The sequence below is a fragment of the Drosophila teissieri genome, chromosome 3R (genome assembly GCF_016746235.2).
Source record: "Drosophila teissieri strain GT53w chromosome 3R, Prin_Dtei_1.1, whole genome shotgun sequence".
Classification (NCBI taxonomy): domain Eukaryota; kingdom Metazoa; phylum Arthropoda; class Insecta; order Diptera; family Drosophilidae; genus Drosophila; species Drosophila teissieri.
The window spans coordinates 22,007,817-22,028,444 of record NC_053032.1 but is presented as its reverse complement, the minus strand read 5'-3'; the positions used below and the strand labels follow the sequence as shown (position 1 = coordinate 22,028,444).

General features: G+C 44.9%; 7 protein-coding genes across 10 annotated transcripts; 2 read left to right on the top strand and 5 right to left on the bottom strand.

Annotated features, from left to right (window-relative positions):
- Window positions 1–111: 111 nt before the first annotated feature.
- Window positions 112–1,056, bottom strand: LOC122620188 (DNA replication complex GINS protein SLD5). The gene is made up of 3 exons (XM_043797541.1): window positions 859–1,056; window positions 344–797; window positions 112–285 (listed from the first exon to the last, which is right to left on the bottom strand). The coding sequence occupies exons 1-3, from the start codon at window positions 967–969 to the stop codon at window positions 164–166; spliced, it is 687 nt and encodes a 228-aa protein (XP_043653476.1). The 5' UTR covers window positions 970–1,056; the 3' UTR covers window positions 112–163.
- Window positions 1,057–1,088: 32 nt separating this feature from the next.
- Window positions 1,089–1,847, top strand: LOC122620189 (pre-rRNA-processing protein TSR2 homolog). Its single transcript, XM_043797542.1, has 2 exons — window positions 1,089–1,274; window positions 1,338–1,847. Exons 1-2 carry the CDS (start codon window positions 1,149–1,151, stop codon window positions 1,797–1,799), a joined length of 588 nt encoding a protein of 195 aa, XP_043653477.1. The 5' UTR covers window positions 1,089–1,148; the 3' UTR covers window positions 1,800–1,847.
- On the bottom strand, window positions 1,830–2,314 carry LOC122620190 (phosphatidylinositol N-acetylglucosaminyltransferase subunit P). The gene has a single exon (XM_043797544.1). The coding sequence runs from the start codon at window positions 2,312–2,314 to the stop codon at window positions 1,838–1,840; it is 477 nt and encodes a 158-aa protein (XP_043653479.1). The 3' UTR covers window positions 1,830–1,837.
- Window positions 2,280–2,724, bottom strand: LOC122620191. The gene is made up of 2 exons (XM_043797545.1): window positions 2,640–2,724; window positions 2,280–2,580 (listed from the first exon to the last, which is right to left on the bottom strand). The coding sequence occupies exons 1-2, from the start codon at window positions 2,672–2,674 to the stop codon at window positions 2,280–2,282; spliced, it is 336 nt and encodes a 111-aa protein (XP_043653480.1). The 5' UTR covers window positions 2,675–2,724.
- A 180-nt stretch (window positions 2,725–2,904) lies between these two features.
- On the bottom strand, window positions 2,905–8,286 carry LOC122619615 (60S ribosomal protein L34). 3 transcript variants are annotated; one of them, XM_043796645.1, is made up of 4 exons: window positions 8,274–8,286; window positions 8,046–8,047; window positions 3,465–3,539; window positions 2,905–3,402 (listed from the first exon to the last, which is right to left on the bottom strand). In XM_043796645.1, the coding sequence occupies exons 3-4, from the start codon at window positions 3,527–3,529 to the stop codon at window positions 2,979–2,981; spliced, it is 489 nt and encodes a 162-aa protein (XP_043652580.1). In that variant the 5' UTR covers window positions 3,530–3,539; window positions 8,046–8,047; window positions 8,274–8,286; the 3' UTR covers window positions 2,905–2,978. The 3 variants fall into 3 exon arrangements, with proteins under 3 accessions (XP_043652580.1, XP_043652581.1, XP_043652579.1); XM_043796646.1 differs by lacking the exon at window positions 8,046–8,047 and having other exon boundaries at window positions 3,465–3,536; window positions 8,274–8,280; XM_043796644.1 differs by lacking the exons at window positions 8,046–8,047; window positions 8,274–8,286 and adding an exon at window positions 3,722–3,759.
- Window positions 3,977–5,829, top strand: LOC122619613 (tRNA (adenine(58)-N(1))-methyltransferase catalytic subunit TRMT61A). The gene is made up of 3 exons (XM_043796641.1): window positions 3,977–4,235; window positions 4,290–4,748; window positions 5,464–5,829. The coding sequence occupies exons 1-3, from the start codon at window positions 4,067–4,069 to the stop codon at window positions 5,790–5,792; spliced, it is 957 nt and encodes a 318-aa protein (XP_043652576.1). The 5' UTR covers window positions 3,977–4,066; the 3' UTR covers window positions 5,793–5,829.
- Window positions 5,797–8,477, bottom strand: LOC122619614. 2 transcript variants are annotated; one of them, XM_043796643.1, is made up of 2 exons: window positions 8,333–8,477; window positions 5,797–6,178 (listed from the first exon to the last, which is right to left on the bottom strand). In XM_043796643.1, the coding sequence occupies exons 1-2, from the start codon at window positions 8,350–8,352 to the stop codon at window positions 5,842–5,844; spliced, it is 357 nt and encodes a 118-aa protein (XP_043652578.1). In that variant the 5' UTR covers window positions 8,353–8,477; the 3' UTR covers window positions 5,797–5,841. The 2 variants fall into 2 exon arrangements, with proteins under 2 accessions (XP_043652578.1, XP_043652577.1); XM_043796642.1 differs by lacking the exon at window positions 8,333–8,477 and adding an exon at window positions 6,438–7,175.
- Window positions 8,478–20,628: the final 12,151 nt, after the last annotated feature.

Below are 20,628 nucleotides of genomic sequence, written 5' to 3'. Positions count from 1 at the left end.
CATATTTACATTTTTAATATATTTTTGTACTACCCTTTTTAAAGACAGAAGCTCCACTTTGCTTTTAAACATACTCTTAACTGGGGTATACCCTTTTGTAGCCTTGCAGCGTTGGATTTTCATTCTTTTTATTACCATGTATACTACCTGCTAAATAAGTCTATTAAATGAGCTGCGCTTGATTGTTTTGTATCAAGTCGGCCACTAGTTGGTAGGGAATAATGTGCTGGGAGCCGGCCGCCATGTCCACCTCCTCATCATCGACGCCCACGATCACAGCGGGCACTGAAAAGCAAAACAGTAGTTCAGCAGTTATCATAATAAGATGGTAAAGGTTTATTACCCGCCACATTTGCCTTGAGGAAGACATGGCTCATCAGATTGGGAGTCACAATCCTCTGCTCCGCCTCCCCTCTCTGCTGATTGGGCATGTATTGGGTGGCTACCTTGTGGAAGTACTCATCCACATTACTGGCAAACTCTTGGGCAAACTTGGTCTCCTCGGGAGACAGACGTTTGTCATCCGGCTCTCGGTCCGCCTCCTGGTTGAGGATGTGTTGCGTGAAGGTTTCGATCTTCTGCAGGCGGCAACGGAGATAACTGGCCATTATGTAGCGCACCCTCTCCAGTTCCATGGAGTGCACCACCGCTCGGAAATCGTTCTTGTCCAGGTCGCGCATCTGCTCCTCCATGTGGGCCACTTGGGAGACCATCAGCTCCAGCATGTCCGCCTGGCTGGGCAGTATTTCCGGCGCACACATTTCATTTATCCAGGCGGTTTCTAAGGTTTCCAGAACCTAGCCAAATTAGCAAGTGATTAGTTGGTGTTTTCAATAGCTCCGTTTGAGATTACCTTACCTTCTGCGCTGTAATCTGTTCCATGTCGTCATCATCCTCATCCTCCAGTTCTGCGCCTTCGGTGTCATCGATTTCCAGCTGGGTTTCGGGCACATCTTCTACATCCGACATGGTTTATTTATTTGTTTATTATTTTGCAGATTTTGGCGCAAATTCTGCGAATCCTTGGGAATGTCAATGCAGTACTACTTTTGACGTTTTTCAATACTTTTTCAATTGTTTTTACTCGATGTGAATGGCAATATTTTGATACGCACGTCTAATCGTTATCGATATCATAAAAGCATGCGATGGCAGCCACACAACAAACTGAATTCCAAAAGAATTTTCGGGTGATTGTGGAGAAGATCTTCAATCACTGGCAGGATCTCCGGCTGGCGGTAGAGCATGGCATGGGCGGACGCAATGGCCAACAGGTGGCTGCTCAAATACCCCAAAATAGTCTTCTTTTCTAACCTAATCCGACTGCCCTTTTGCAGGTGGCCATAGAAATCATGGACTACACCTACCAGTACTGTGTGTCCAATGAAAATATCACGCAGGGCGAACTGCAGGAGGTTCTGGAGGAGCTGATGGACCAGGAGTTTAACACCCTCTGCGATGACGACTCCATTCCGGAGATCTGTCGGAATCTGCTGCGCTACAAGTTGTTGGCCCAGCAGAATCAGTATCCACAAATAGAGGCTGAACTGAGTAAACTTCCTGCTGGCAAGGAGTGGCTGCGTCCGGATGTTAAGATCACCTACACGCCCATCGATGGGGACTCCTCTTCCGATGAGGACATGGACGACAGTGACGAGGAGGACGATGATGAAATGGGCCAGGGAGACGAGGACACTCCCAGTGGCAGTGGCCGGATGACTCGATCGCAGGCACGAAAGCAGCAGGCTGAGGAGTTTGTGGAACCAGAAGATGGCTGGACCACCGTGCGAAGAAAGTGAATTTCGTGGGGATCATTAAAAAGAAGCCTGTTAGTTTTTTAGTTGTAATACGCTGTATTTACTTCCTGGAGGTCCAGAAAACGCAGTGGTGCAATAGGTGCACGCGTCACGGGTTGGTGGAAAGTCCTGCACAGGTTGCAGTTCACTGGAGAAGCCTTCTTCGACGTGGAATCCTCGATGTCCTTGCCCTTTTGCAACTGCGACCAGGAGGTGAACTCTGTGCCCTTGGGCAGCGCCAGCTTGGGATCCACCACCGAGGCAATGGAATCAACATCCACTGTCATGGAGAGATTTATGGCAGGGTAGATGAGGAAGGCAAAGAACCAGGCAAAGACCATCACCAGGAAGGGCACAAATACGGCGAAATACTTGTCCGGCAAATACGAGTGCAGGCCAAACTCCACCGGCAGCAGGGCCCAACTCACGTAGACGAGGAAGAGGACGGTAAACAGCATATAGAAGGCGAAACCATAGACCGCCCTATGCGGAGTCGGAGCCGGAGTGTGTTCCGGCATTGTCGTTGCTCTCGGGGATTAGCTTATCTTCCTTGGAGTCTCCGAACTGCTTGATGGTGTCCTGGCAGAGGAGCAGGCCCTCGAAGAAGGAGGTGATGGCAGTGCGTAGGCTCTTCACTTGATCCGCCTGGAAACGCACAACCAGGACATCGTCTTCCAGGCTCAAAGTTTTCTGCACGAAATTCCGGCGCGGCTCCTGGTCGACACTGAGGACTTTGTAGGCGATCTCGGCCAACCGTGGCGTCTCGAACGGCACTCTTATTATGCTGGTGCGGAAAATGTTACTACATTTATATTGAGTTCTTTACTAAATGGTTAAACTTACGACTCATTTGGTTTATTAGCAATTTGTGGCATCATAAAAGTTTTACCCAATCTGAAAATGCTCGCATGTCAATGTAGAAAGTGACTGGCAAACTTGGAAGAAGAAGCAGCTACCGGTTGTTTATCTCGCGAACAGCTGATTGAGGAATTCTAATATTTAAAAATGTGATTACTTTCTTTGTACATATTATTATAAACTAAGGCGTTTGTTCCGTTTTTGGAACAAACCATAATAGGATATTAACTACCAATTAAAACGTAGTAACTTCTCTATTTTGTGGTTTCTTTATTACAAAAAAAGGTGTCCAATATCATTGCTCCAAACAAATCCTTTAAGTGTTTACTTCTTGGACTTAACGACTCCCTTAGGAGCGCCCTTGGGTGCGGGCTTCTTGCCAACGGCCTTGGCACCTGGCTTTCCGGCTGTCTTTCCCGTCGGCTTCTTGGCGGCGGCCTTCACCGGCTTCTTCTCCACAACCTTCTTGACGGGTTTGACCAAAGCCTCGCGCTGGCTCTTCAGAGCCTTGACGATCTTCTGCTCCTCGATGAGGAAGGCGCGAACGATCCTCTCACGCAGGCAGCTGTGGCACAGGACACCTCCGTAGGTCCGGGAAACGGTCTTCAAACGCTTGGACATCCTGGGACGCTCGCTGGGGCGGGAGGGCGTAATTCCGTGGAGCTTCTCCTTGCACTGACTACAGCGTGGCACAGTGGGGTTCTTCTTCACGTACTGGTACACCAGACGGCCTCCGGGAGTGCGCACACTGTAAACAAATGGACAAGACCTTAGTAATCTTGGATAGTCAGTATGTGACCTGCTACTCACATGCGCCTCTTGTTGGAGCGGGTGTTGTACGACAGACGTCGCCTCAGAGTCAAGCGTTGGACCATTTTAAAGCTTCTGAATCCAATTGGCCACCCGGAATAAACACCATTCCCAAGGAATTCATGGAAAATATTACAGAACAAAGACGGAACATCATAAGTGCGTTGCCACTACATAGTAGGCGAGTTTTGCATCATAATTCACGCCACTAAAGCGCTTTTGGCAACCAAAATAATCATTAAAATTAAAACACAAACCTCTCCGGAAATCAAAAGAAGGAAGAAGAGAAGCTAGAGCTGGAAGAAAAATCGATGACAATAATTGCTATCGATAATTTCAAAACATTTTCTTTAACAACATTTAATTGATAAAATATATTCTAATTAGTACTAAGACCAAATATTTATTCGTACTAGTAGACTTATTAATTTGTAAAATTCCAAAAAGTAAAATGATGAGTTATTAGAGCTTGTGCAGCCCTGACCCGCCACTCCACTAAAACTTATCGATAGCCTGTTGATTACCAAACTGCCATCTCTATTGCCTAAACACGCGGCTATTTTGTAAATAAAAAAGAGCTCTTTCAGTTTGAAACGAAAAACATGAGTTTTCTGAAACCCAAGACCCACATAGAAAAGGGAGATGTGGTCATCCTTTACTTGAGTGTCAGTTCCATGCATGCCATCGAAGCGGTGCCCGAAATAGTCAACAAAAAGGGCGAAACAATACCGCATATTTTTCAGACCAATTATGGATCGCTAAAAGTTGAAAGTAAGTTAGAGTTTTGGGTTTCTTGGATCGTACTAACCCTAATCCCTATTCCAGATATCATCGGCGTGGAGTATGGCAGTAAAGTGGAGCTCTCCAAGGGCTGGGCCCACGTCCTTCAGCCAACGCCGGAACTCTGGACACAAACGCTGCCCCACCGCACGCAAATTATTTATACGCCGGATATCAGTATGATTATCCATCAACTGGAGGTCCGACCCGGTGCCGTGGTCGTCGAGTCGGGCACAGGATCGGGATCATTGTCGCACTACTTTCTGAGAGCACTGAAACCCACTGGCCACCTGCACACCTTCGATTTCCACGAAGCTCGAGCGGATCAGGCACGCGACGAGTTCCGGCGACATGGTATCGCCGACTTCGTCACCGTCTATCACCGGGACGTTTGCAATCTGGGCTTTGGCGCGGAACTGGATGGAAAGGCCGATGCGGTCTTCTTGGATCTGCCCGCGCCCGATCTCGCAGTGCCGCACGCCTTCAAGGCGTTGAAGCTGTCCGGTGAGTGGCCAACATCGCGTTGACAACTAGTTGTCAGCGCCCTTTTGCGGGCAATCCGGCAATCAGGCGGATATGTTGGGTTAACTGGGCTGGCCAGGTACATTTACACAAGCATTAAGTGGGCAAAATGTGTACAATGAGCTGTACCTAGGAGAAAATAGTTTAGTTTTGGATAGTTTCAGGTTAGAGGGCTTTACCAAGTATTACTACTATTTTTAAAATCATTTTAAGTAAACAGGCCTTTACTTATTTATTTAGCTAAAGTTGGAAATAAGTTCTTTGATTGTACCTAATTGGGGAAAGGTACCAAACCGCTTTGAATATTCCAACACTGTCGGTCGGTCAGTCAGCTATCCATCCAGTGAGCCAGAGATCCAGTCAGCTAGTCAGTCCGGCTGCCATTTCACCGTGTTTGACATTGAATGAGCCCGCTTTTGACACTTGATGCGGCCAAGGCAGGCTGACCGGGCGAGTTTGTCATTAGGCGGATGGAAGCTTCCAATGCGCAGCGGGTTTGCACCGAACCTAGGGTGCTACTGTATTGGAGGCACACACATAAAATGTCAGGCAAATCAAGTACCAAAAAAGTAAGGGAAAGCTTACCCAGCAATATATTCAAATCTTTAGAAGCTATAATAGAGTAATTATTATTGAGGGCAAGCAGAAAATCGCGAAAAATGAGTAAACCTGATTTCCCCTTCCCTTTTTTTCGCAGGAGGTCGTTTCTGTTCGTTTTCGCCCTGCATTGAGCAGTCGCAGCGCTGCATTCAAGAGCTAACCAAGCTGGGCTTCAACGAGATCGTTTCCTTGGAGGTGCTGCAGCAGGAGAACGTGGTGAAGACTCGCACACTGCCCGTCATCGATCTTGAGTTCCTTAAATTGCCCAAAACCGATGAGACGACGGCGACGGCAGCAAATGCCGAGGAGAGCAAGGCGCCAAAGGAGGTGAAGAAGTACCTGACCTCCAGTAATCCCCAAACCCTGCCCGGTCACACGGGCTTCCTCACCTTCGCCACTTTGCCACCAAATATACCCAAGGCCTGATGAATAAACTTGAATTTACTTTTATTTGACCCACGAACCACGAGCTTCATCATTCGTCGTAGGAGTACGAGTACGAGAATTCCTCGAAGTACTTGCGTTCGCTGGTCTTTACAGATCCGCAGTGGTAGCATCGATGCAACTTCACTTGCTCCTGGCTCTTCCGGTTCCAGGACTTTCTCTCGGGCGCCCAGGGAGTTCGCTGCTCGGGAATGGCCACCTCGGTGCGCTCCGGATTGCCGCTGCAGGTGGGACAACGACCCACAACATTCGGTTTGGGCAGCATGCCATAGATAAGTGGTCCCGGCGGTTGTTTTCCGTAAATGGTGACCACTTCCGGCAGGCTGGAGTACGAGCGGGTGGCAAAGAGCTTCTCGCGGTTGAGAAAACTGAAAGAATCAGGTGAGCAGTTGTTAAATAACGCATTTTCTCTGGGAAAACAAATGCATATTACTTTGATCAATAGGTCATTAAAGCTGTTGCTAATTTGAATTATAAATATGTTGCTAAGGTGAAAGTTTAAGGCAAAACGAGGAAAGGTTCGTTTATTGGAGACTATTTGCATTCATTCTTAAATCCATTCCCGTATTTAAAGATAAACGAATAACAATCATTGGGATTTCGTGCAGCATAGAGAAGGCTACTCACTTGGGCCGCGGCTGCAGCCAGAGGTTGTTGATGCGCTTGGTGCGCATTATGTCGCCCAGTTTCTGGAGGAGTCTCAGGTTCTCCCGCTCGATCTGCTGCTGGCGCTCCCGCTCCACTTGCTGCTTCTTCCACTTGCGCTGCACGTGCTCGTGGGCGCGCGGCGAGTGGGTGTCGATGGCTGGGCGGGCGGACATGACCTTCTCGCGGTGCTGGGCGTACCGCAGTTGCTCCCACGGCTGCTGCAGCAATTTGTCGCGTCGTGAGATCATCTTCGGTGGTTTTCTCGGAGGGCAGATGTTGATGGGCGGCTGGCTAGTGAGTGCTTGCTTACTGTTTTACTGTTTAATCCGGTTGAAATCCTGCGCTGTGTGTGTTTGCCACAACAAACAAACAAGTGTCGGTGTGCGGCCATAACAACCTTGCCAGGACAACGGACCCTCGCCGAATGTTGCACCATCATGCTGGGATTAAGTTCAACAACCAAACGGACGAACAGCGCTGGAATCGAATGAACCAAGAGAAGTCCAGGCGGCGGCCGCTTTGCTCAGCTGTCCGCCGAGTTGTCCATCCGCGCAGAGTGACATCTCCAGTGACTCTTGACTTGCAAATTTGCAGGCCACTGCCAGTGCGGTTGTTACATAATTCTGGGCCGCTTCTGCTGCTGCTTGTTAGGTCTGCCCAGTGTTCTGGCCCAGGATTTCTGCATTCTGTATTTCTGTGTAGTAGCCGCTCTCATCGAAAAACACCGGACTTTGGTGTGGCGGCAAAAGTTCCTTTCTTCTTTGTTGCTGCTGCCGCGGTTGCTGCTGCTGCTGCTGTTGCAGTTGCTGCTGCTTCTGCTGTGGCTGCTGCAACTGATGTTGCTGCTGCAACTGATGTTGCTGCTGCTCATATGTCAACCGGCAACAACATGCAACCGGCAACAACTGGTTGCCGTTCTAAATACTCCTCGTTTAGTGTTTTGATGGATGTTAAGTGCCAGCCCCATATTGAATTCAATCATTTTGCATCGATGGCAGTGGGTTCTCGGTAGTCATTCAGTTTTTGCTATCTTCCAAGTGCTCGCAGCTCGCTTTGATCTGCAAGTCCGGAATTTGTTGCTCCTCCTCGCTGATTAGCTAACGATGTGGTATTAACTGAAAATCAAGTAGAATAAGGCGCTCTATTGCTTTTTAACATATACTCCACCCATTTGCTGATTTGGGCGGCACCCGATTAGTTTATAATAAATATTCATTGTTTATTATTAGACTCTTGCCTTATGACCTTTTCCGTGCAATTGAATTTACATTTTTGAGATTTGAGATTAAACCAATGTGTAGTGACACGCAACTTAAAACTAGATTTGTAATGAATTTCATTAAATGAGCTTGCTTTTTTGGATTCAATAATTATTACACCGCCGCCTTGTTGGTTTCTCTAAGTAAAAATGCAAATATTCCTGGTATTTTGTAACAATTGAAACGAATCTGAATTTTCCACAGAGATATCAGTTAACCGATCTGAGTGCTCTTTGTACTTTTTATAGGCTTGAATCATTTTGCACGGAGGTGGGCTCCTACTTTTTATGCCCCTTATACCCTTAACCAAGCTAAACAACCATCCAACCACTTGCAATTCCCATCGATCCTGTCAAAAAGCGAGTTCGGCGCAATTGTTCTCGTTTGAAGTTGATTAGCCCCCCGTTGTTGCTAACAAAATGTGTCTATTGTGCTCGCTTGCAGCGGGCCAATTGGTGCGCGGGTAGTGGATAGTGCGTGAGTTGGCAGTATTGGGGAAATTAAAGGGTCCACGCCGCATTATTGGTAAGTTAATTGGAAGATCAGAAGATCAGACGATCGGAAGATCGGTGATTCGATAGCCACAATGGCAACGTGTTGCTTATCACAGCTCACCTTGTTAGGCGCTGGGCCATTTATAAGTTGGATTATCTTGTTTGATGAATCGACAACTGTTACGAATTTCCACCATTCAGCTCCGGAGGGAGTCTCGTGGGTCGTCGCTTTTCACCTTTTGGCCAACATTCAACATTGAAATCACAGTCGCTTGACCGGAGCGCTTGACTCGTCACTAAACACCTGCTTAGTTGTGCATAAATTTCATTTGCTTATGATTATTTTTATTGAAAGTTTCCTCGCCAAATGCCATATAATTGTGCCGACCTGGCTCTGTGGTCCCGCCGCTGATGGGTGTGTGTGTGTGTGCAGTGTGCGGTGTGTGTGTTACCAGGGTGCAGCCTTACGCCCGCCAGCAATATGGCCAGTTTCTCACCTTTAGAAGCCGGCCCCAAAGTCTCCGATAGCGAGGGACGAGCGCAAAATTGATGGCAGCGAGTGCCGCTCGGTGAGTTCTGGGAATAGTGATTATGTGCATACCCTTTAAAGGTATTTAATCTTGTTTATTTAATAAAAAATATAGAAAACAAGGCTTTTTCTATCTCAAGTAACCTAACAAGCAAGCTTAAAAATTAATAATTGTAAAGCAAATTTTGATATGTTGTTATATATCATATAATTATATATACAAGAGTAACTTAAAATAGAAACAGCTTGAAAATGTTATAATTTGATTGGCGTGCAATTAACAATAATAACTACTTCAAAGCTGCTACTTATATCGGAATTTTTCAATCATACCCCACATTTGAAGGTGCATATTTCAATGTGTGAACATGGTTTATGAAATTACTCCTCACTCTTTTTGGCTATTTAAAAACATGTCGATGCAAGGCATTGCAATTCGCATTTAACCAATTTTGCAATTGACCCGATAAACCTGGCTGCATTTAGGGAACCCTTTTGTTTTGATTAGCACTCCGCACAGCATACAACAAAGTGTATAGCATATAGTGTACAGAGAGGTATGGCGATCTGGGTCCTGTCCATTTATTACAACATGAGCCGGCAAACGGCCACAACTGCGGAAAGTCAGTTGAAAACTGCGATTTGCTGTCAGCTAATAATAATAATTTCGATATTGAAAATACGTTTCCTTAGTTAGGTACGACACTAAACGATTTCGCCCAGTCGCTCGGCGACGGCGGTGCAGCAGTGCTAAAAGTCAGGCAGACAATACCTGCACCACCATCAACAGCACCACCAACAGCACCACCAACTGCACCACCAACTGCACCACCGACTTGCAAGTTGACCGTTGGTGGGGGCGTGCTATTTGCTGCCGCTGCTTCTTCCACTCCGTCTACCCCCCCCGCTCTTTTGTACTTTTTTTTTTGCGGACAGGTGGTGTGTGGTGTCGATGTTGCCCGGATCGTCGACTTTTGGCTCAGACTGTGTGTTGCCCATCGCCCATTGCCCGATGCCCGTTGCCCGTTGCCCGTTGCCCGTTGGTGTTCAATATGAGCCACAATTGAGGCATTTAATCGAGCATCTCTTAACACGCCTTGGAATGTTGACTTATTATTGGCCCAGCCAGCCATTCGTACACCCTCCGCAACGTCCTCGGCCGTCGTATCTGTATCTTTTCGCTGGTGGTGGTGTTGCCAGCAAAAGTATCTGGCGGGTCTGCCAGGCGAAGTTGGCCAGCAAAAGGAGAGACTTGCGTCGGTGTCAGGAGTCTGTAGTTACCTCACAGTAAAAGCGTTTATCATCATTAGACTCAATCTAAAGACGTTTTCGGCCGGGGTTATCATGTTGATTATGTTGTGTGAAAACAAATTACATTTCTTCTCGCCCTCTCGCGTTTTAGCACCACTTGGTGGTTCTTATTCCGCTGCTGGCTAATTACGTAGATGATCGCTGATTTCAATTGTGCTTATTGACAAACCAATTGGCCAATGCCACAGATGATTTTTGCTTTCGCGTTGCCTTTGCCTCTTGGTTTTGGTGAAAGGAAAGCCTTTTCCCCGAGCCGTGAGAAAAAATGTAGCAAAGTCGTACAACAGCGGAAAATATTTCCAATTTGCTAATGGCAATAATTGTTTCTACGTTTTGTTTCTACCTCAAGTACCAATACTTGGCTATAATTTGTTCTTTTATGGATTTTTTTTTTTGGTTTGCACAGCTGTGTTCTATATAGTTGCTGTTGTTGCAAGTGCCACGGCCTGCAGCTGCAACAACAACAGCAGCAACATCGGCGGCAACTGCAACACACAACTGCAACTGCAACGGCAAGAATAACTGCTTTAGCAAGGTTAAGTTTGGCCCTGACTGCCTGATTGCAGTGGACAGCAAGTTAAAAGTTATATAAATAAATACAAACTTAGAAAAAATGTTTAGTAGGACTTGAAAATATGAAATAATTAATGAAAGTGACAGTTTTTTAATGAAATACATATTGAAAACCATTTGCAGCCCTACAATAAATTTAAAATTAAATTCAATAAATAATTTCAGACTTAAATATGCAGTTTGAAGTTTAGGAAACTTCCACGACATTGCTAAGCTTTTGTAGTTCAGTGTAGTTCATTTGTCGTGGCGTGGAAAACCGAAAACTCCAACTCCAATAAACATTTTATGCACTTTTAAATGCAATGCATTATTGTAGTTGCACCGATAACGTTATATTTTTTTTTCAGCTGTGTTTTTCTTTTTTTTTTATATTTGTGCCACACACAGTCGGAGTAGAGAAACACAAAAGCAAATATAGTGGCACCAGGGTCAATGTCGCACCTTGACGCTGCGGCCAATATATAGATTTTGAAGCCGACTTTTTTTCTTTGTCACAATTTATTGCATTCGGTTGGGGAGTCGAGCGCTTGCCATTTTTATGTGTATTATTTTATTTGCCTGAATCTGTGTGTGCTCGACCATTTTATCTTGTCAACGCAATCGCCTATGAGTGTTTCTTTTTAATTAATTAACAACAATCGCATGGGTGTCAATGGCATGCCTAGGTGGCACACTTGGCTCCCATGGATTTGGTCTTTAGTGTCCTCGGTATGCCGAAAGTGAGTGGGGGAAAATGCTCCCTCTGTGCTCAATCCCAAAGCATCGAAAAAATGCACAAAAAGTTTCTCTGCCACAAAACAACTTTGAGCTATGCAGCAACTGCAACTCAACAGGTATGCAATGCCAATCAATAAACTTTCGCACAGAGAAGCCGCAGGCAGCTCAATTCTCAATTCTCGGGGCTCCATGAGAACTAATTGAGCCATTTCGAGGTCTATGATAATCGTTTTTGATGCACCAGCCGGCTGAATCCAACTGCCAGCCAAACGAAGCCAACGCCTTCACATTATCCAAGAGTCGGACTATGTCAACTTGAAGCTACACAGAAAGCTTTTACTCTATACAAGATTGAAATTGTAGAACTTTTGGGCATGCAAAAATGACACTATATATAAATAGATCATCAATTACATTCATAAGTTTGTTTAATATAGTTGTATAGAAACTTAGTGCATTATTTTATGTGACTTTTTCTTACAGTGTGCAGTAAAATTAAAGTTTTGTTTATGAATGGAATTACACGACGACATTTAGATGGCCAAAAGAGCAGCTTGGCCAGGGCAACGCAGCTGGAAATCGAGAGGCCGCCGACTCGGCTCAGATTCACAGACACTTCATCTAAATGTCAGGCCATATCTAGCGACACTCGCAACACTCGGATTCGCACTAGCCGGGCATCGGATTGGTCTTTGGCTTGGTACTTCAGGCTGGACATCTCTTGGTTACTCCGGTCGCCGGGCTCCGGTCTCCGGTTGTCGGCTCTCTTTGGCGGCTGCTTTGGCCAAATCAATTGAGCCGCCTTCCCCCATAAACGAGCCAAAACAAATGACTCCGACTTGCCTCGAGAGGCTGCGACTGAGACTGGGACTGCGCCTGTGACTGTGGCTGTGACTGCTCTGCTCTTGGGACCCGGGGCAGCTGAAGATCATTAGTATAATTTAAGTAAATTAAACGCAGCGATTAGGTTCGGGATACAGCGCGCTGTATCGAGTGAAATGAAACCAGGCAGGCAGGACGGACGGGCAGGCGCAACAAACGGCACCAAGTATTCCCCCCAAATCGCCGTTGTCGGCAAAATGCTTGTGTTTATTTAAATTTATTGTAACATTTTCGTTGGCGATTTCAATTTGTAAAACAAGCGAGCAAACAAGCTGTTAAAATATAATGATTGGCACCAATGGAGCTGCAGTCGTTGCAGTCGTCGGCGCTGGAGACGGGGCCAAATCGTACTCCAAGATGTGGGTTAAACTGGCCGCATATGCTTATCCGATTCCCGGGAGATGCTTAAAGTGAATTTATGCGGCGTTTAAGCATTGTCCGGCCAAAGTATTTTCGCTTTATGATTGCCATGAGCCGTCGAATGCATAAACCATTTGGCATTGAAAACTATCGGTTAGCATACATTGTCTTTTTGGTTTTCCTTTTATTTGGTTTTTTTGTGTGTGTTTTTTTTTTTGTTTTTAAGCCAGCCAGTAGAGTTGCGGGGCTTTTTCCCACACAGACAATGGGCCAAAACGGCGACAACTGAGTCTGGCCTGGTTGGTCTGGTCCCGAGGCTTGAGCCTTGTGTCTCGGATCTCTCCGCATCGTGTGCAATATGAGGAGCGATGCAGAATCGACTCCCTGTGCAACTGCAACTGCAGCAGCGATCACAAAAGCTCGCTAGGAGCCAGACGGAATTACAAGAGCAGGGCTGCGGAACAATGCCGAAATGCAGGCAGTTCAATTGAATACAGTGGGTCACATAATCGTGTATTTACTCAAATCGAACTCATTTATTTTTAAAGTTTAATTTGTAGTTGTTCGAAGAGGTACCCTAAAGTGCCATCAATATAAACACTTTAAGCTCAGACATTTAACTATAAATAAATAATTGAAAAGTTTGTATAATCATATTGAGGAATAACATTTCATTACACAGTACACAAATTTTATGAAAAATATAAAAGAAATTCTATAAACTTTCCCCCAATCTCTGGCCACTGTGCCATAGCAATTGACAAAAGCCTCGAGTACTCCGGCACCCAACAGAAACAACAACCACTGCAGTGAAAAGAACAAAAAGCGAGTAACAAACAAATAAACAGTCAGTAGAGTCAGACACAAACAGCAATTCATATTTGCTCTGATTTATATGGCGTCTAGAAGTTTTCCATTTTTATTATGTATCATTATTATTATGATTTTTTCCCAGGCCAAAAGGCTGCGGAGCTGACTGGCTTTTTTGTGCCCTGCTGGCCGGTGTAATCAATCAGCGGCAGGAGCCACGGAATGGTGGAACTCCCGGTCTGGTTTTCGGTAAAGGATCTCTCTGTTGCGCTCTGTGCGCGAGTTGGGCGAAAATTAATGTTCTTTAATTTGCAAGTTTGTGTCCTAAGTCTTTCGTTTCGGCCTGCCACACACAGGCTAAATTGGAGTCGAAAGGGGGTGGAAAGGGGCAGGAGTTGCTTGGGTTGTCTTTGCCGCAGTTGCTGTTGTTGTTGTTGTTGTGATTGTTGTGATTGTTGTTGTTCCCCAGAAATGTCATTAAAGCGCCACACAGATCTTCGTTGCGGCTGGGTGTGCAAGCGCATTTTGATCTCCTTTGAGCCAATGTCAATTGCTGGCATCGCCCGCGGATCGCAGAGACAACAGAAAAAGATCTGCATAGCTTGATATTCTAATTGCTGAAATTGTTTGCCACAGACAAGTGTGCTTGTGTGCGGGTTTGTGGCTGCCATGCCCAATGAATAATCATTGAAATCCGTTCGTTGACAAAACCAAACAACAGCCAGGCGACACTAAGAAAAATTGAATACTTAAAATTGTGTTCGCAAAGTTTAAAGCCCATGTTTTAATTAGGTAGTACTGGAAATTAATTGTTCAATTGATTAAAAATTCTAAATTCTTTTTTTTCTAATATTATAAATCTTTTGATTTTGATCAGTTAAGTAGAAAAAATATTGCCATAGCCCACTGTTTTTCTGACTAACCCAATTTATGTTAATTAGTTGATGAGTATTGTGGTAGGTACTGTGTATTGTGCATAATCTTGCTTATATAGATTTTGATTTAATTATATAACTATGTAGATCTGCTAGTGTCAACTGGCCAGTGATCTGATTTCTCTGCGTGGAGCAGAAAAAATGGGATGCCTGCGCTACATGGCCCTGTGTCTCCTGCCTCTTTTGGTGGTCCCTGCCTCATTGGCCTCCTCATTGTGTCGCACTGATCCAAATCGCATCAAATTTTTGCGCTGCACTCGTTTTCAGCTCAGTTTTGCTGTTCCCCTCGATTTTTTTTTCGGCTTGCTGGCTGGCTGTGTCTGCGGGTCTCCTCCTTGCTCTTTGCGCTTTTCAATCAGATATGAAAGCTGGAGCGCGTCTTCGCTGTTGTTGTCGCAACGCAGCTTTACTTTACTTAAGTTTTTTTTTTGTTTCGTTTTTTTTTTTGGGCCTGTGACTTGATTTTCTTAATTAAATTTTTTGCTACGCCGCTGCCAAGGCTATTCCCGATCCGCCGGCTCCTGCCGATGATGATAATGGGGGTGGGGATGATGTGTGTGTTTTATAAGTCGAATGTTGTTGGCTCAGTCGCTGATTTGAGGCCCTTGATAGGCTGAGCTCGTTGTTGCCGCAGTTAACACACTCCCACAACCGTTCCCTTTGCCAAAAGTGCATTCACAAATTTGGCAACGAAAAAAATAAAAATAAAAACTCGAAGCGAAGTGGAAAAAAACGCCACCAAAATCAGCTTCTTTGGCTGCACAATCTTAGGAGCCATTACGTGCACTTGGCCGCTCAACAAGAACTTGAACCTCATTAACCCATCAGCCACCCGAAAACAATTTGACCCGAGCTCAACTCCAACGTACTGCCAAGCATCCAAGTTTCAGCTCGGCTCGATGCCAGCATCATTTACATCATCATTCACAATAAAATAAAAGTGCACACGCCCACTTAAAAGGGCCCCATAAATTGTATGGAATAATCAGTTTCAACATAATTTATTGTAATTTACGAGTGTCGGCTAAAGCGGGCCACAGCTTTATATATATATATATTTTTATGTGCACAGGCGTATAGCACTGACATTGCCAGAAGAGGAGTCGCCTGCGCTTTTTTTTTCTTTTTTATAGAGCAGCTAAATGCTACAAATGAAAATCCTAAACGAAACATTGAAAGCATCTTGATAAGAAGCCGAGAAACGGCAGGCGAACATTACTTTTTTTTCTCTGTTTAGCTAAAGGAGAGCCAAAGTTGAACTCCAGACAAAGTTGAAGTCGAAGTGGCAGTGGAAGTCGAAGTCGATTTGAAGCCGAGCGTGCAAACACCTTGGAAACTCCATATTTCATTGCCTAATAATATTTTTGAGGGCGCTGCTTCATCTAGATGTAGGGGGTACTGGGGTTTTGAACTTCTTCGTATTACACATCCAGTTTCTACAGTTGCGGCCTATTGTAATTGAAACGATTGTTTTGGCTTGGCTCACTTATATTTCCCTTTTGTATCAATCACTCAATAAAAATTCAACGATCAATCAATATCAGCCATCAGGCGCAGCAGATTCCCATCGAAAGTTGGGCTTTTGTCTTCGGACCATCCGCATACTCGTCCGCATACCATTTTCAATCAGAATTGAAATGTCAGCGGATAATAAACTTCAAGTGTCAATGCGATCGCAGATTGACAAGTCGACAGGCCGAATATCCTTTTCCTTTTACTCCTATTATCGCCGTTTCGCAATCATTCAAAGTTTCATCGTTGCTTCGCCAATGGTCCTCGTATCTGTATCTCTATTTTTGTTTTTCCGATTTCATTTACAGATATCATCGGTTTGTTTTGCATACGATTGTTAAGCTCATTATAGAGTGGCTATTTATAAGGCGGCACAATACAAAAAGCTTTGGCATTGGCGTTCGTATAAATTGGTAAATTTCACTTTGTTGTTAAGGGTAAATAACCTTGGATTGCGGTTGGGATTTGAATTGTTATTTCCTGGACTAGCACAATAAGTTTCTATCATTAAAAAGCTAATATTATAATAGCTTAGTTAAGCTTAGTTGTTGATTTTAGGACAATCCCCTTTTCAAAAGGCGTACCAATTAAATTTGAAACTCTTTCAAGCTCGGCTCAAACTTCATTTAAACATCAAGCAAATAGCTGGTAATTTGTCTAGTTGCCCAAAAAGAAAACGAACCAAGCTGGCAAACGGTGAAGCAAACATTTTTTTCGTATTTCAGCTGATAGATCACTTCAGTTGAAGTATTGGCGAATATTTGCTTGTTTACTTTGATTAAATTTCGCCGTCCAAAGCGCTTTCATTCTGCAATTATTCAGCGAGCGTAATAAGTCTGGAAAACCCTCCATGTTAACTGCAATTTCTGCGAGTTCAAAGTGCTTAGTAGACTCTGAAAAGAATTGCAGTTAAGCTACACAGAAAGAAATGAATATATGTTTGTGGAGATGCTACAGTATGTATGAATCAGTGTACAGTACAGTGTATATGTATCCTATGATAGCTTATAAATTTCTAAAATAATAATACGATAACTCGTTAGTTAGTTGTATATTAGTTTAAATATAATCGTGATTATTTTGACCTATTTTTTTCGGTGCACAGTCAGGAATTTTAGCCTTCCCCAGAGTTCGCTAATTTGCCACTGAGTGGAGGACTTGACTGGGGAGTTACCTTTCCGTTGACCAGGTCGGCGCGCATCTTCCCAGCGTAATTTAAACTAAATCGGTTTGCTGGCCGAGCTGCGTAGAGCATCGAAAGATCCCCAGTTGAGGTCTGGCCCAGTGTAATGGCTAACACGGACAGGGAAGCCACACACACAAGCACACACACACACATATGAGAATAGAGCGGCTGCGGTGGGAGCCGTTGCATGTGCAAAAGTTGGCCCCGTCTTTCGGCTCCGTCCTCTCGTAATAATCAATTATTTCTGTGTAATTTATGGTAATGTTCAGTCATGATGGATTGACTGCTCTAATGTCGCTCTAAATCTTTGTACCTCGCTTGCCGGAGTACGCTTGCCAGCCAGCCAGCCATCCACCATAGCCATCCCACTGGAGCGGCCCCAAAAGCCAGCCAAATCCAAAACCAAAACCAAAACCAAACCAGAGCAGAGTGGTTCCAAGGAGCGGAGATCTGGCCCAGGCAGGTGCAATTGCTCAGCTTGGAGAGATGCTTCTCCCACTAAAGACTGGCCCGGCTGTCTGCCAAAGAGCCGAACTCCAAACTGCACGGCAGGTCGATGAACAATGGGTGTTATCTGGGAAATATTTAAGGAACTATAAAAATTAAACTAAATATTATTTATTTATTTATGATTTGTATAGAAGAACACATCTTCACTGCCATACCAAATATGAAATACCTTACTTTACCTACTTGCAGCTTCAAGATGCTATCAAAATAGAACTCACTTTGCGAACTCATTAAGCCCAAGGTGCAGCTCGCTTCTCTACTTCCGTCACCTCGCCCCACCTCCAGATGCCTCACCTTCCCGCAGAGGTAATATGTAGCATATGTTTTCGTAAGTTTTTTCTTGTATTTTGTTTAATGGCAGCTTAGATTACACTGCACTCCGATGGGCAGGTGTGTGGGGCATGGGGAAAAACAGAGCTTCGCATGTTGACTGCAGCTTCCAACGGATCGTCGGAATCCCCCTGGAAAACCGATGCCCCCCCTGCGCCCAACAAGCGCATGTAACCGATGTTTAAAATTGCTCTGTGATTTTCGTGGCGAAATTAATGTTAAATAAGCTTTTAGTTTATGTCCCGCCACAGCGTTGATCAATTTCTCAGTCACCTGGTCCTCTTCATTTCTAGCTGGTTTTCCTACTGCTGCTGCTCCTACTTCTTTATCCCCTGCTAAGCCTTGTTTGGTGCATTGGCTGATTGGATTTGTGCCTTGTTTATGTGTAAATTATGCTTGTACACATTTTAGCCACAATTGTGTATAAATTATAGACGAATTATTATGTTTGCTGTTTGCTGTTTGGCTTTGGTGCGGCTTACATATTAATATAGCACCACAAGCCGCCTCCTAGCATTTGAAATTCAAACGATGGTAAGAGTGTGTAGTGAATGGCTTAAGTACGAGCTGCTTTGAAATACAATTGTGGCTTACATTTTCTATAAAAAATAGCTTCGAAGAAGTGGAGAAAGTATGATATACTTATCTAAAAATAAGAAATAATTCATATAACAAAATATATATAAATGATATTTCTATTTATTTTGTAGCCTTTGTAGCTTGGCGTTGAGTTACAAACTCCTAATGGTCAACACTTCTCCCTGGCTCCTTTCCTAAGTTACGACTTTCATCCATAGCCCTTGGTGAGGGCGGAGTGGAATATATTTGGCTTTTAAGAGCTGGGGCATTAGTTCCGCTGGCAATTGCTGTGAACTGCATAAAAATGATTTGGCATGCAGTGGCAGAGCGAAAGCAACGAAATCACCGAAATCTCCTCGAGGGCCTGCTTAGTAGGTGGTTTCAAGTTTGCGGAAAGTAAATGGTTAGGGCCTGGGAAAGATGCATAGAAAATGGATCTCTGAGGGCCTGAGGTTTGGGAAATCCTTAAGCTTGCCGTGGTGTTATGCAAATACCTGGGGCAACATCATCGCCACCAGAATCAGCAGCACCACAACAGCCTGCACCACCACCAGCACCACTCTGAGCACCACTCTGTGCACCACTCTGTGCACCACTCTGGGCACCACCCTGTGTGCAGCACAATGGCTACCGTGCGCGTGCAACAGAACACGTACAAAACAGCAGCTGTTTAACATTTATTTGCCTATTTATTAATTTCATGTAACATTTTTTCCTAGGAAAAGTTCCACAATGCGAAATCAAAGCCAAAAGGCAACAAGCTCGACGCATTCTCTTGACGCCAGGCAGTCGCCTCGGGTTTGCTTTTGGCTTTTGGATTTTGGATTGCGACTGCGACTGCGACTTGGACTGGGACTGGGACTGGGTTTTGGGTTCGGGTTCGGGTTCAGTTCCAGGGTCTTCGAATTGTCCAAGCTATCCAGCCGGGCCAACTGTTTTGGGCCCAAGACAATAAGCCACAAGCCTGGGGCCTTCGGGAGGGACTTTTTGCCATACTTCTCCCACTATTTGACTCGGTCTCTGAGCTCCTGCGACTGTTTATGTTGCTGCTGCTGCTGATGCTGCTGCTGCCACAAAAAGTGTCGTGACCCCGGCCAAGGCATTGCATATGGCCAGGATTGTGGGAGGCTTAAAGAGCAGGAGGAGCTGGCTGCAGCCTGGAGGAGCTGGGGTAGCCGGCGGAGGTCGGACGGTACAAAAATTACATGTTGTTCCTGTTGAAATGTTTGGTTTTGTGCGCCCAGCATTCCCATTGTCGTCGACGTTTATTTATAAATTTCTCTGCGTTGTTTACCTTTTGAAATACTCTTCATATTCGGGTAACTAAGTTAATACAGCTTAACCAAGATTTTTTATTTTCTTATGTGGAAGCTTAGTACCAAAAAACTGGTGCATATGTTTTGGAAATATGTTAAAAGAACTCCGATTTCTTAGATACTTTTTCCATGCGTTTTAAAGAGAAAGCAATAAATCATTTACAAGATTTCTAAAAGGGTATATATGGTTATACCCTTCCATCGTTTTTGTGTGATTTAGTCTTTTTGCTAATATGAAGGCCCAAGGGGAAATATGTAACAGTCCTCGTGCTGCTCCTGCAGCCTCAGCCAGGAGTCGTCGTCTCCTCGGCGATTGTCGCTTACATAAGCATCTCTGGCTAGGACAAAGGAAATGCAAAAATGCCAAAAATCGCACAACTCAAAAAACAAAAACCAAAAAAAATCGTATAAAAAATAAAACAGTCGAAGCTGAAATACAGAAAACGCGAACGCGAATTCGAATTCGAGTAACTTGTGTGCACAAAACGATTCTGGCACCCATGAAGAGCAGTAGTGGCCGATGGATTTGGGGAGCATCGGACGGGAGGATCATCGAATCCGGCCTGGGCGGGTGGTGATCGTGGCACATTTGCATACAATGAGGCCAGGACTGCGGCACACACCCTCCCGCCCCACCTTCCGTGGCAACTCGCCCCTCGCCCAAGTGCTATATGTTATCTGCAACTGTGACCTACACCAATATTTCTGAGAATGCTGCTGTTGGCCGACGTCGTCGCCTGGAAGTGTGTCGTCGTCGTCGTCCAGTCCCAGGTCTCCATCTGCAGCTTCACTTGTGCACTGCGAGAAATTTATATAGCATGCGTGAAACACATACCTATTATATAAAGTGTATATCACAGTTTTAAA

Excerpts from the sequence above, each read along its gene's own strand:
- LOC122620188 (XM_043797541.1), bottom strand. The coding sequence starts at position 969 with ATGTCGGATGTAGAAGATGTGCCCGAAACCCAGCTGGAAATCGATGAC. Across the intron at positions 798-858 it reads AACAGATTACAGCGCAGAAG|GTTCTGGAAACCTTAGAAAC; the intron begins GTAAGGTAATCT and ends TAATTTGGCTAG. Across the intron at positions 286-343 it reads CCTCAAGGCAAATGTGGCGG|TGCCCGCTGTGATCGTGGGC; the intron begins GTAATAAACCTT and ends TTTGCTTTTCAG.
- LOC122619613 (XM_043796641.1), top strand. The coding sequence starts at position 4,067 with ATGAGTTTTCTGAAACCCAAGACCCACATAGAAAAGGGAGATGTGGTC. Across the intron at positions 4,236-4,289 it reads TGGATCGCTAAAAGTTGAAA|ATATCATCGGCGTGGAGTAT; the intron begins GTAAGTTAGAGT and ends TCCCTATTCCAG. Across the intron at positions 4,749-5,463 it reads CAAGGCGTTGAAGCTGTCCG|GAGGTCGTTTCTGTTCGTTT; the intron begins GTGAGTGGCCAA and ends TTTTTTTCGCAG.
- LOC122619615 (XM_043796645.1), bottom strand. The coding sequence starts at position 3,529 with ATGGTCCAACGCTTGACTCTGAGGCGACGTCTGTCGTACAACACCCGC. Across the intron at positions 3,403-3,464 it reads CGCTCCAACAAGAGGCGCAT|TGTGCGCACTCCCGGAGGCC; the intron begins GTGAGTAGCAGG and ends ATTTGTTTACAG.
- LOC122619614 (XM_043796642.1), bottom strand. The coding sequence starts at position 6,706 with ATGATCTCACGACGCGACAAATTGCTGCAGCAGCCGTGGGAGCAACTG. Across the intron at positions 6,179-6,437 it reads TGGCTGCAGCCGCGGCCCAA|TTTTCTCAACCGCGAGAAGC; the intron begins GTGAGTAGCCTT and ends TGATTCTTTCAG.
- LOC122620190 (XM_043797544.1), bottom strand. The coding sequence starts at position 2,314 with ATGCCGGAACACACTCCGGCTCCGACTCCGCATAGGGCGGTCTATGGT.
- LOC122620189 (XM_043797542.1), top strand. The coding sequence starts at position 1,149 with ATGGCAGCCACACAACAAACTGAATTCCAAAAGAATTTTCGGGTGATT. Across the intron at positions 1,275-1,337 it reads GCGGACGCAATGGCCAACAG|GTGGCCATAGAAATCATGGA; the intron begins GTGGCTGCTCAA and ends GCCCTTTTGCAG.
- LOC122620191 (XM_043797545.1), bottom strand. The coding sequence starts at position 2,674 with ATGATGCCACAAATTGCTAATAAACCAAATGAGTC. Across the intron at positions 2,581-2,639 it reads GCTAATAAACCAAATGAGTC|CATAATAAGAGTGCCGTTCG; the intron begins GTAAGTTTAACC and ends TTTCCGCACCAG.